The sequence below is a fragment of the Bidens hawaiensis genome, unplaced genomic scaffold (genome assembly GCF_021521415.1).
Source record: "Bidens hawaiensis isolate Kalapana, Puna unplaced genomic scaffold, B.hawaiensis_p1.1 tig00056779_1, whole genome shotgun sequence".
Lineage (NCBI taxonomy): Eukaryota > Viridiplantae > Streptophyta > Magnoliopsida > Asterales > Asteraceae > Bidens > Bidens hawaiensis.
Window position 1 is genome coordinate 42,154 of NW_027500223.1, and position 14,127 is coordinate 56,280.

A 14,127-nucleotide genomic window follows, 5' to 3' on the forward strand; every position below is an offset into this window, starting at 1 on the left:
AGTCAGGTACAATATCCATTTGACGTGAATTATTCTTATTTTGACAAATATATAATATCCAAAAAATAAATTTCTTTATGTTTATTATGTCCGAGTACTCTCTGAGTACTCCCAAGTTCACAGTCGGCCTTTGAATTAAACTTGAGATGGTTTTGCTTAATCATGCACTAACAATCAAGCAAAACCATCTCAAGTTTAATTTGAAGCCTAGCCAATTCAGCTTGGAATGAAGTTCGAGTCCAGTTCGAGGTAGGATTGGTTTGGATTATATTAGCTCGTTAACAACCTTTAAATATTGTTCACCGCCACATCGCGCGGGCACCCTACCAGTATGTATATATATATATATATAAAAGATAGAATACAATAATCCTTATCGTACGATAACGTACGCGACCAAAATTAAACCTGTACTCCAAATTTATCTACCAAAATCAAATTGAAATTCAAATCAAACTTATTTTGTTTGTGAAATCGTGAATCAATTAGAGAGTTAACCTAATAAATTACGAGAAAGAGGAGAACTATTGCGATGGAGAAGAACAGTAGTTGCCCAATTGAGCGTATTTTTGGTTGAGCGTAATCCAGATCTAATTGAGCGTAGTTGGAGTTGAGCGTGACTGAGCGTAATGTGATTTGTGTGTAATTAAGCATAATTAAATTCGAGTATTCTTTTGGAATTAGATTATGTGGGTAATTGGATTTAAGAGTATGTATGGGCGATTTTACTTCACGACCTGCAAAATTAACAATTTTTTTGTGGTTAAATAAAATGTAAAATAACAAGTTGCTTTAGTTTTTATTTGAATTATTTGATAAGTATGAGTTGCAAAGTGATTGAAACAATATATATTTTACTATTTAATATTGAATCAATGAATTTTGTGGCTACCACCATCACTACTTCTTCACACATCAAACTCCATAATAGATCAAACTGATATCAGTTAGTTCATTACATATTCCTGAGCGTAAGTTTTAACAATTGCAGTGAGAAACAATTTGAGCGTGATAAATAAATTTACTTACACATAATTGGAACACTCACACACACTCAAAAATCATAGGCATTCTTCAGCTAAGAACCGTTCTTAATTAAGAATGTCCTTATTCATATTGAATTCAATTAATTGAGCGTAATTGTTTGTTATGAATTAAACGTTATGTTATGAATTACATAAATGTAATTTTATAAATTCTAATAATTTGTACTTGCATATCAATGATTTTTTGTTATGGTGGCCCAGTGATATTCCATTAATTTGTAATAATCGCATATTCTAGTTTGTTCATGACCTGCAAATTGACTACAACACCTGTAATTGTAATTTTAACCGAGCGTAACAGGGTTTAAGCGTAATTGAATTTCGATTCAAACCTTTGGTGATTTCAATTGAAACAGGGCACGTTTCAGTTCAGGTGTATGAAACAGGGGTGTTCAATTTGGGTTTATGTTGATGATTTTCAATTGAAATTGTTGTTGTGTTGTTGGTGTCGGAGTAATAACACGTCTTAGTTTTACTTACTGAATTTGTAAAATTGGTTAATTGTAATTGTATATGTAATTGGTTGATTGTAATCTTAATTGATATGCCGGCCGATACGCGTGAACTATTTTTAGGATAATTACAAATATGCCACTGCGATGGTTTTTAAATCAACGATTAATTAAGTCGCATATATTTTCGTACGATAAGAGTTTTCTTATGATAATCTACACACACATATATATATAATGTATTATATATGCTCACTCATATTGTATATGTATGTAAACGGTTAAAACGGATTCATACTTCATTGCAGTTCACAGTTACTGAATTTAAAAGAGTGCTTCTCAATTCGAAATTGATAACCATTGGTTTATTGAAAGTTAATTCATTTAGTCACTCATACTTAATTACCTCAATCACTCGTGTTTTAATTTAGCTTTCTATAAGTATATAAACAAACTTACTAGATAAGAACTTAGGTGGGGGTTATGGTGGAGACAACACACATTAAGTAAAGCACTCTAAATGTGTTGCAACAAAGCGAGTAGAAACACATTTATGTGGATTATACTAAGACAAATTGTTGCTAAAAAAACATTAAACACATGTCATGCAAAAATTGGCTTGATGCTGATAGCGATGAAACGATAAGAAACAATTTGTGGAAAAATCCAAGACAAACAGTTGCTAGAAAACTTTAAACACACATCATGCAGAAATTGGCTTGAAGATAGCGATGAAGCGAATAGAAACACATTTACGTGGAAAAAACCAAGACAAATAGTTGATAAAAAATATTAAACACAAGTCATGTAAAAGTTGGCTTGAAAACAACAGTGTAACAAATAGAAACACATTTATGTGAAAAAAACAAGACAAATAATTTCTAGAAATCATTAACAAATGTCATGCAAAATTGGCTTGAAGATACCAATGAAGCTAGTAGAAACTCATTTATGTTTAAAAAACCAAGACAAATAGTTGCTAGAAAACATTAAACACATGTCGTGCAAAAATTGGCTTAAAGATAGGATAAGATGATAGTACTTTATGTGCCATGGTGTGGATGCACGAATAGCAATTGCACTAACCTATCAACAATACTTTAGTATTTATCTAGATTTGAACGTGACACCCGACATTTTCAGGTTAACTTCATGAACACATACTTCATTATTTCAAACATTCATGCATAATAGTAACACAATTATGTAAGGAGTCACACACACGAGTCTGTCCTAACGCGTTGGTGATCAATATCGAACCCAAACAAGTTAAGCATTTCGGATAATACAAATCTTTACATGTTACTTGATTATGTGTTTATATGACATGATAAGAGAAAAAATAAAATGGGTTGGACCGTGATCGTGAATGATGAGGCCTCCCCGGCTCGCGACACGCAAAGAAACATCGACATACAAAAAAATTGTTATTAAACCCAATATCAAACCTTAGTCTCCTCATAACCTCTCACAATCGTTACCACACGGACACACACACACACAGTTGGGTGATTTCTAATATTTTTAGGTGTTTGGAAGTGCTAGAGATCATATCTAACATCTAGGAATAATCACATGTAAGCCATAACTCTCAATTTCGTGTTTTCTTTCAAAATTGTATGATTCTTGATGAAACCTTAATTTATCCAAACAATATTTTTATGAAATAAAACTCATGTCTAACTATATAATATGTGTTAGTACGTTGTATAGATGCTATTATTATTGGTTTATACGTGTAGGACTTCATGTTAGATATAACAAATGATCATTATTGGTTTATACATGCTAGTTAGGATGCATATGTAAAACTGTTTGGTGTGATTGATCATATGTTTGCAATATAAGAACTTAGGGTTTCTATAAAAAATAACTTTAATGAACTCAAATGATGAAACTTGAATGTTAGACTCGTATGATCGTATAGAAAGACACTACTAGCTCACCTGAAATGATACAGACTTGGCTAATGTATGAAAGGTGTTTATTATGCATGCTAAGTCATGATTTGTCAAGATGGAAACTTTATGAACAATGTGATGTGTTTATCTTACTTAACATGATTTTATGATCTCTAAGAAAATATATAAAACACCAACCGAATCACCAACGGATCATCGAGTCAAACTTGGTCAAATGTGTGAGCCTTTACATGAAACTTAAAACAATGAGTAGTCAGGATGTCTCTGCATATGCCTTTGTGGCTTCCAGGTCCCAATCGTGGAAATTGCAGGACCGCATATTGCGAAACGCTGGTGTTTTGGGGGTAGATCCTGACTACACTTTTGCACTTGGTAATATTAGAACAACTCACCCGGACTTTACAGATAAGGAGACCGGCCCCAAGAAACCTCAACAAAACTTGGCGAGTGCTCTTTATAGTAAACACGTACATGATTTAGAGGGGCGATTCGATATGACCCCGAGACAAAAGACAGTTTTTGCTTGTCTCAAGGGGGCTCATGCCCAGGATTTTTTAACTGTTGTGCCAATTGAAGGTCTTGGGCAATGGATGTCGGCAGTTAAATATAGAGCCATCCTTAAATACCGGCTTATGATTCCTCTTTTCCCTCCAGATGAATCATGCCCCATTTGTAAAAAAAGCTTGTTTGGATAGATTTGGTGAGCATGCCCTCCACTGTAAGGAATTTCCGGGATTCAAGTATCGTCATGATTGGGTTAGAGATGTCTTATGGGATGTGCTCAGGCGTGCCGGGATCTCAGCCAAGAAAGAGGCACCTGTTAACTTTCTGACTGATCCGCGAGAGGGAAGATCTACCCTGCGTCCTGCGGACGTTCTTGTGTTTGGTTGACCTCACAAGGGTGTCCCCATTGGTGGGGCTGAGAGACATTGACTTCGTATCGGGACAAGCGGTTTTGAGAGCGGAATCTATGAAGGTTGCTAAGCACGAGGCAGCGTGTTTGGAGAATCAGCACATGTTCATTCCATTTGCCTTTGACACATTTGAATCCCTAGCTCCTGAGGCGGTTCGCTTCTTGGAGCAGGTGCAGAAGGTGGTCCACAATGACTCGCAGAGCCCCAGGAACCAAGGATTTATATTTAGTAGAATAGGTGATGTGCTAAAAATAGTCAATAAATATTAACTAAATTAAACAAATAAAAAAACAAGACCTAAGACTCAACTAAACAAAACACCGGCAAGTGAACCGGTCAATTGTATTAAGCTAAGTAAGTCTGGAATATCGAACCCACAGGACTTTATAAATTACGTTAATTAACTAATTAGACTCGACTTACGACACGACTGTTTATTATTAATGTTTTAAGGGGGATTTTTAAACTAATATCAAACTAAGATTAAACAAATAAGCAAGTAAACGAGAAACAAGCAACCAATCACGAGATCGAAACCAATCAGAGAAGGAATCTACCTAGGTAAGAATCCCATGCATCAACAATCATCAAACAATGGACAAATAACATGATTATGGAAACTGATTTCTAAACATATTCATCTAACAAAACCCTAAGGACCTTTGACTGAATCAAATGAAATCCCAAAGAACAATTATTAGATATTAAGCAATCAGTTGAATTGATTTCCGCAAAGTCATCAATTAGGGTTAATTAATAGTATCTAAAGCAAGCAATCTTACGAAACACTAAACCTTAGATAACTTGATAAACTAACATGACATCATGAACATGGATCAACACAATAAGCAAGAATATTGTCACTACTATCCTAGCATGCAATTGACCAAGACACATGAACATCTCCTCACCTTACAGCTATTGAATTTAGCAAAACATTTAAAACCCTAACCAACTATCAACAAGCTTCTATGATCTAACGGGCCCATTTAATCATAATAATCAAAACACCAAGTAATTGATTAAACATAAACCCTAAATCTAAAGAACACAATCAAAAGATAAAAGATCTATGTGAAGCAATAGTTAACAATCAATCAAGATAATAAATACTTATACGCATCATGAAAACAAAATCAAGTCTTTTACTATTAATATAACGAAACCATAATCAAACAAGTATCCAAAGCAAGAATCAAATCAACACATGTTCGTCAAACCTAGGTAGACATGAAGTCTAGCCTAGAATCATTATTAAAAACAATCCTAAACAAGTATTGAAAACAAAGAGAAATATCATGAAAGATAATGAACAAGAACAAAGATAAAGAACGAGAGAACCCTTCTTAATCGACTCTTGAATGCTTGTACGAAAGCTTGATGATCCTCCTTGATTCCTAACTCCAGAACACTTTCAAACCCTTGGTTTTTCTCTCAAAAACGCTGCAAATAAGTTTAGGATCGGCTAGGGAATGAAGATGTTTATATAAGCGAGAATGGGCTTGGGCTTGCAATTTTTGGCTGACCAGAAGGCCTAGACGCCTGGCCTAGGCATCCTGGGCATTTGCCTATGCGGGGCGCGGCGCCCCTTTTTGGGGAATTTTCGTTTTTTTCAATTATTTCTTGTTTATTCATGTTAGGCCCCTTTCTTGAACTCCAAGTAATGATGAGAAACTTCGAGAACTTCTTTTCCTTGACTCCAAAGCCACCATCTACATGAATACAAATCGAAACTCTAAGTGAACTAATCATGTAGTCATTGACGAGTAAAACGAACATAAACTTCGCATGAAATGATAGAAAGAATTAAGTTTAACATGCAAGACATTAAAAGAGTTAAAACACGATAAATATATAAAACTTGACTCAAAACCTTAAATAATAAAAGATAAACCAAAACACGAACTAAAACGAACTCGAAACATTAAATAAACACAACTTTACAAGGGATCCGAGATGTATAAATACATGTATATCAAATATCCCCACCCTTACTCTTTTTTCGTCCCTGAAAAAGTCTAATGTAGTTGGATCAGAATCGGAAAATATAGTCTAACAAACATATAGGTTAATTTTTAAAGCTTAAAAGAACGCAAAAACCGCGATCACCGATATTGTTGTCCACTTAAACCCATGCCTTAATCTTTACCGGGACAAATAAGATCCAACAATTTTTCACTCAGTGGTTTACACAATTAAGACCCGCTTATTTTCAGCTTTTACCGGACCAGACCACCCCAACTTGACTTAAACCTCAAAATTAGCAGATTTAAAACTTTTGTTGCTCTATTTTTTTATTTATGAATAGTTAAGACGATCAAGGGTATTGTTTATCCACCTAAGCTTAAGCATCAAAGTCTACCAAGCAACCATTAGATATTATTACGGTACAATTAATTAATAGCTAGTGTTCCCCACAACATGACATACCCCGTTATCAAGCAATACACCGAACCATTACCATAGGTGAGTATGCAAACTTTCATCTGTAGGGCTTACATGTGGCGTGTCCCTTGTGGTCCGTTTCTTAATGGTAATGAGACGCGAGCAAGGGGACCCCACATGGCTAACAGCGTGGATGATCAAGTCTGTAATGCATTTGTACTTTTGTACTTTTTGTGATCATGTTTAAAGACTTATAAGGGTTTCTCTTTTTTAGCTTTTATTTTAAATATTCACAACCCCATTTGGAATCGTGAATACCCAGATGAATAGTCGGCATACAGACCCATGGTCTCCGGACCCGGGGCATCCCATCAATACAAGATTTAAGGTTATAAAACCATACGCCAATGATGTGAAAAACACTAAAGCTAGCAGTTTAAGATTTATATCACAGGCTACACGGCATACTCAAACGTTAAACCTACCCAAGCATCATATGATAGCGTATTCAAAATTTTTAAACTTTTCAAACTTTATGATATTTTCCACTTTTTCATACTAAGAATTGAGGCTTGAGTATGGCTGACCTTTCATTGCTTATTTCTACGGACAAAACGCTTTACCCACAAGAGATTTCCGACCAATTTTATCAAATTGCCCTTTCATTTTCAAGGCTGAGCCTACCGACACATCCCAAGTTAAGTGCGCTTTCTTTTATTTATCTCATATTATTAGTAGTTTGAAAAACCAATTTCCGATAAAATCATCATCTCCCACTTTAACGCAAAAAACTATATTCAAGGGACATTTTAAACATTTTTAATTTTTCTTTTTTTTCAAACAAAAACTCAATTTAAACTACGACTCAAATATCCTATCCCCACACTTAAATTTTGCATTGTCCTCAATGCAAGGATAAGGACGACTCAAAATAAAAATAAAATTAAAATAAAGTCGGACTACAAAAACTAAAAACCTAAAAATAAAAAACAAAACAAAATAAAAAGTTAACAAGCTAGATAATGGAAAAGACTTAGCTGGTAATATACGAATGAAACATGATGCCAAAGTCTTCTTTCCATGAATGCCCTCCAACTACGAACGTGCTGAACAAATGGTAACTCCTTCTCTCACGAACGTAAGCGGCCAAACAAAACAAACATATCTAAAAATGTATGTTATCGTAATGATAGATATTATGTAATTAAAGTACTTCAATCAACCCACAAATATATAAAACATGAATAATCAGCAGCAAATAATAATAAAACGTAAAGTATAAGGCTCGGCTGCTCCATCCCCACACTTGTTCATTTCATTATACTCAACCTCGGGGATCTTCTCTCTAGCTCACTCAATCTTCAATCTAGCAAAACTCAAAAACACAAAACAAAGTCGAACTACAAAAACTACATTAGGGACTCAAAGAAAATAAAAATAAAAATAAAAGAAAATAATACAAACTCTACACTTGAGTTTTCACTCAAGAACCCATGTTATACGAATCACGTGGCGGACCGAGTGGAGCTTCCTCCACCTCGGTAGAACTCCAATGCCCTCAACAATTCCGAATCATTATCCGACCATTCATCAGCCTTTTTATTCTTCTTTCTAACTCCACGAACCATCTCAACCTTACGCTTTCCACCACCCCATTCTCTAAAACACTTTACCATTACCCGAGAACTCAAAACCTTTCGCTCCTTCCCCACACTTTAAACTCACCGAACGGGACTCGTCAAGACTTGGATCCATGCCGGAGATAAATGATTCTATCGAGTAAACTGGATGACATGGATCAATGAGACCGTCTTGACCACTTGGATGTCTCATGGACTTAGCCAAATAAGTGGCACTATCATCGCCGGCTCTAAGAGTTATCTTACCTTCAAACACGTCAATGACCGCCCTTGCGGTACGTAAGAATGGACGACCCAAAATAATAGGAACTCTCTCATCGGCCTCCATATCTAAAACAACAAAATCAGCGGGGGAAACTAAATTGTTTACCTTAACAAGCAAATTCTCCACGACACCCCTCGGATACTTAACGGAACGATCGGCTAAAGACAACGTCATGCGAGTAGGAGTGAGCTCTTCGAGACCCAACTTTTCATATAAAGAATACATCATGAGGTTTATGCTAGCTCCAAGATCGGCCAATGCTTGACACGTCGTATCACTTCCGAAAAGGCATGGAATGGTAAAAACGCTGGGGTCGGGTAATTTCTCCGGTACTTTATTAAGAACTACCACAGAACACTCTCCATTTAGCGGTACAGTCAACAGCTCCTCTAACTTATCCTTTCTTTTAAGAATATCTTTCAAAAACTTGGCATACTTAGGCATATGCTGGAGGACTTCAACGAACGAGAGGTTGACATTTAATTGGCTAAATATATTAAGAAAATGCTCGTAATCTTTCGTATACTGTTGATGCTTTAGACTAGCGGGATACGAGACATAAGCATGGTTAATAATGTGTGGTGGTGGCTGGACTCCAACCGACTTCTTCTTAGTGTTTTTCTCAACTTGCGGCTCTATAATTGGTGTTGTACTTTGTGACTTACCCGGAGCCTCTACCTCTATCTCCTCATCTACCGATTCATCATCCCCATTTTTCCCTATTTCTTTACTAACTACCTCCGGACCAAAAACCCTACCACTACGAGTGGAGATGGCTTTCAATTGAGCAGCCGGATTAGTTTGAGGAATACCCGAAAACTGACCTGGGGGCCTTTCTTCTAAACGACGAGCAATGTCACCAACAGTCCTTTGAATATCGAGAATAGAAGATTGTTGGTTTTTGAAGAGTAAGTCATGCTCGGCGAACTTTTTCTGTGTTGCTTGATCTCTCTCGAAAATTAGCTTCATCATCTCTTCCAAACGCCCAATCCCACCGTTTGAATCCTGCACATTATTTTGAACATTAGTATTATTGGTATTATTATCATTAAAATACTGACCTTGTGCTGGAGCATAAGAATTTTGAAATCCGGGTGGTGCGCCTGACGGACTCCAGTTGGAATTATTCTGATTCGGGTTCTTGTAGGTATTCCAACTCTGATTATTGTTGTTGTAATTATTGGGAAACCTATTCTGACCAGCAACAAAATCAACTTGTTGATTCATCACCGGGCACTCCAAAGTACCATGTCCACCTCTACAAAACTCACACCTGTCCACCTTGGCCTTCAGCTTCTTCACCTCTCGAGTTAGTGATTCCAAAGCAGCTGCCACACTAGTATCCAGATTAACCTGGTGTACACCTCGAGCGGATGAGGATGTACTGCTAACGGGTTTGGAATTCCCGCGATGTGGCACTTTGGCAAGGTCCGATTGAGCGAAGCTCTCAAACATCTCGTTACTGTTGGTGCATTTTGTGACCGTCGCTATGCAATTCTGACTAGCGGAGACGCCATAGGCGAAGTTAGAACAACTTCGCCTTAGGCGAAGTTAGAACAACTTCGCCATAGGCGAAGTTAGAACAACTTCGCCTATTGGCCCAAGCCCAAGCCCGCGAAGTTGGTTATCTATATATATGTGTGTCTTGTTTAGGGTTTAGAATCCAGAAAGTTAGAATTTTGTGTGTTCAGTTCAATTGTCTAGAGAGAAACAGAGAGGGAGAGTCATGTGGGCAGACCCGAGGTAGAGCTCACCTCGGGTCAGCCGTGTTTTGGTTTATGTTCGGTTTGTAACGTGGTTTGGTTATAATATAAAGGATCTGCAGATTCGTTTATCCCATTAGTATGTTTGTTCGTGTGTTTGTCTATGTGTAATCGTGTTCTTCGTCTTCAACACCATTAAACGAGTCTAGGAGGATTCCGCACTCCTAGACCTCGTGTGGATCTCGTATCGATCAGCGACGCCCCGGGGGACTTACAAGTGGTATCAGAGCCTTAGGCTCTTATGCTAAGGTTCGAGATCTGCGTTTTGGTGTTTCTGGCACGTTTCTGATGTGTTTTTGGCCGAACAGCCGCCGTAGGCGAAGTTATTGGGTTCAAGCGAAGTTGTCGCTAAAATTTTAGGGTTTTGGCGAAGTTATAGCCAGACGAAGTTAATGAGGGGCGAAGTTGACTTTTAGGTGAAGTTATAGCCAGGCGAAGTTAATGAGGGGTGAAGTTGACTTTTAGGCGAAGTTGACTTTTGGGCGAAGTTGACTTTTAGGCGAAGTTAAAAAAAAAAATTGTTTGGAGTTTTCGTCTGTATGGCCAGGTGTACACGATTATTGTGAGACCGAAAGTGTTGTTCCGAAAACGAGTGAATCTTGGTATCTCTTGGTCTTACGTGTGAACAAATACGGGTCAACTCTGGATATGGAGTTGAAGTTGTGAATGGGATATTGATTGAAACTGGATATTGACACATATTTGGGTGTTTGTGGGCAAAGAAATTGTTGTTGTTTGAGGTTGACCAACTGAAGAAAGTCAAATCGAACTGAAGGTTTTCGTCATTACTGGATTGCGGTCTGAGCATATTATTTATGTTATTTTCAAGGCGTTAGAGAATTGGTCCCTGTTACGATTTTAGAACAAGTTGGATTTAATCGGGAATTAATTTGTTTATGTTCTTGATCGTTATCCATGGTGATTGAAGATGCTTCGGATTAATTAATGGTCATGTGTGTTAGATTCTGTCAAGGTGGTTTTGTGATGAAATTGATCACTTGATGTTGAGTAGTTGAAGATTGAACCTTATCTTACTATACAATTCCGACGTGTTGGTGAAGTTGTGGAGGGAGCACAACTTCACGTGTTGGTGAAGTTATAAGAACTTCACGTGATTGGTTGAGATGATCAATTAGGCACGGGGATGCATGCATGTCAAAGACCTCGATCGATATAGTCGGAGAAGCTTACACTGAAGGGGAGATCTGATATGGAAGACGCCGGGTGATTGGTAGATTTGTGGAGCTACAAGACTGTTTCAGACACGGCTGGTTGAAGACAGGATGGATGTTGCATGTATATGTGAAGTTCAAGTTTGAAGATCACAGTGAAATCGAGTCCTACAAGAAGAAGCAAACAGAAGATCATCAGTTAAGAGGGAGTCTGTTGGTGCATGTTTTGTAACAGATGATCTTTTGTGTTTGTTAGAATTGAGAGCAACGATCAAAGGGGAGTCTGTTGGTGCATTTTGTGACCGTCGCTATGCAATTCTGACCAGCGGAGACGCCATAGGCGAAGTTAGAACAACTTCGCCATAGGCGAAGTTAGAACAACTTCGCCTATTGGCCCAAGCCCAAGCCCGCGAAGTTGGTTATCTATATATATGTGTGTCTTGTTTAGGGTTTAGAATCCAGAAAGTTAGAATTTTGTGTGTTCAGTTCAATTGTCTAGAGAGAAACAGAGAGGGAGAGTCGTGTGGGCAGACCCGAGGTAGAGCTCACCTCGGGTCAGCCGTGTTTTGGTTTATGTTCGGTTTGTAACGTGGTTTGGTTATAATATAAAGGATCTGCAGATTCGTTTATCCCATTAGTGTGTTTGTTTATGTGTAATCGTGTTCTTCGTCTTCTACACCATTAAACGAGTCTAGGAGGATTCCGCACTCCTAGACCTCGTGCGGATCTCGTATCGATCAGCGACGCCCCGGGGGGGCTTACAGTTACATTCGGCGACATTCTTCCTAGCCAGTAGACTTCCTCCTGTGGCCGTGTCGAACCGAACTTGGGTTTCGTAGTTCAGTCCGTTGTAAAATTTCTCCACGAGAGCCCATGGTGTGAGACCATTCTGTGAGCATCGAGACAACAAGTTTTGAAAACGCTCCCAAGCATGACAATATTGCTCATCCGGCTCCATGTGAAACGAGTGAATCTGATCGCGAAAAACAGACGCTTTAGCCGGTGGGAAGTATCTCTTGATAAATGCCGAACATAGTGCTTCCCAAGTGGTGAACGTGCCAGGTGGCTGCGTGTCAAGCCAAGTAGCTGCTTTACCTGTAAGTGAAAAAGGAAAAAGATGTAAGAAAATTGCATCTTCAGTAGCACCTTGCAATTTAAAAGTTTTCAAAACGCGGTAAAGTCGGTTAATATGAGCCGGAGCATCCTCTTCATCGTTCCCATGAAACTGATTAGTTTGAACGATGTTGTTCATGACGTATGACGGAATCTGCCACGAGTTGGGGTTGTCGATCTCGGGAACGACGATGCATGATTGGTTTCCGGTTAAGCCATCGAAGGCTTGAGCAGCAATTGTCCTATTGTCGGCCATTTGAACTTGTGGTTGGACTCTAGGACTTTCTGGTGGTGAACAGTGCGGGTGACGACTTTGGTGTAGATGCGGGTTCTGACGGCTGTTCTTCTACGAACAAACTAGCCTCGGTCTTCAACGAAGAAGATCCAAGATTATCCAGCGGTGGTCCTTGCGAACGAAGATGTGGCATAAACCTGAAAAACGCAAAAGACAAAGTGAGTAGACTCGAATACTAAAAAAAATAAACTAAAATAAACCAAAACTTAAATTAGACTCCTACGACTCAAATAAAATAAAACAAATAGCACTTATGTAGCAATTAAGTCCAATTAACGCAAATAACGCAATTGCCAAGAGTACCCGGCAGCGGCGCCAAAAACTTGATGTGCTAAAAACAGTAAATAAATATTAACTAAATTAAACAAGTAATAAAAACAAGACCTAAGACTCAACTAAACAAAACACCGGCAAGTGAACCGGTCAATTGTACTAAGCTAAGTAAGTCTGGAATATCGAATCCACAGGACTCTATAAATTACGTTATTTAACTAATTAGACTCGACTTACGACACAACTATTTATTATTAATGTTTTAAGGGGGATTTTTAAACTAATATTAAACTAAGATTAAACAAATAAGCAAGTAAACGAGAAACAAGCAACCAATCACGAGATCGAAACCAATCAGAGAAGGAATCTACCTAGGTAAGAATCTCATGCATCAACAATCATCAAGCAATGGACAAATAACATGATTATGGAAACTGATTTCTAAACATATTCATCTAACAAAACCCTAAGGACCTTTGACTGAATCAAATGAAATCCCAAAGAAAAATTATTAGATATTAAGCAATCAGTTGAATTGATTTCCGCAAAGTCATCAATTAGGGTTAATTAATAGTATCTAAAGCAAGCAATCTTACGAAACACTAAACCTTAGATAACTTGATAAACTAACATGACATCATGAACATGGATCAACACAATAAGCAAGAATATTGTCACTACTATCCTAGCATGCAATTGACCAAGACACATGAACAACTCCTCACCTTACAGCTATTGGAATTTAGCAAAACATTTAAAACCCTAACCAACTATCAACAAGCTTCTATGATCTAACGGGCCCATTTAATCATAATAATCAAAACACCAAGTAATTGATTAAACATAAACCCTAAATCTAAAGAACACAATCAAAAGATAGAATATCT

The 14,127-nt window shown here is 37.6% G+C and overlaps 1 protein-coding gene across 1 annotated transcript; it reads right to left on the reverse strand.

Annotated features, from left to right (window-relative positions):
- Positions 1 to 730: 730 nt before the first annotated feature.
- Positions 731 to 13,503, reverse strand: LOC143601581 (uncharacterized). The gene is made up of 3 exons (XM_077078960.1): positions 12,338 to 13,503; positions 9,151 to 10,079; positions 731 to 737 (listed from the first exon to the last, which is right to left on the reverse strand). The coding sequence occupies exons 1-3, from the start codon at positions 12,926 to 12,928 to the stop codon at positions 731 to 733; spliced, it is 1,527 nt and encodes a 508-aa protein (XP_076935075.1). The 5' UTR covers positions 12,929 to 13,503.
- Positions 13,504 to 14,127: the final 624 nt, after the last annotated feature.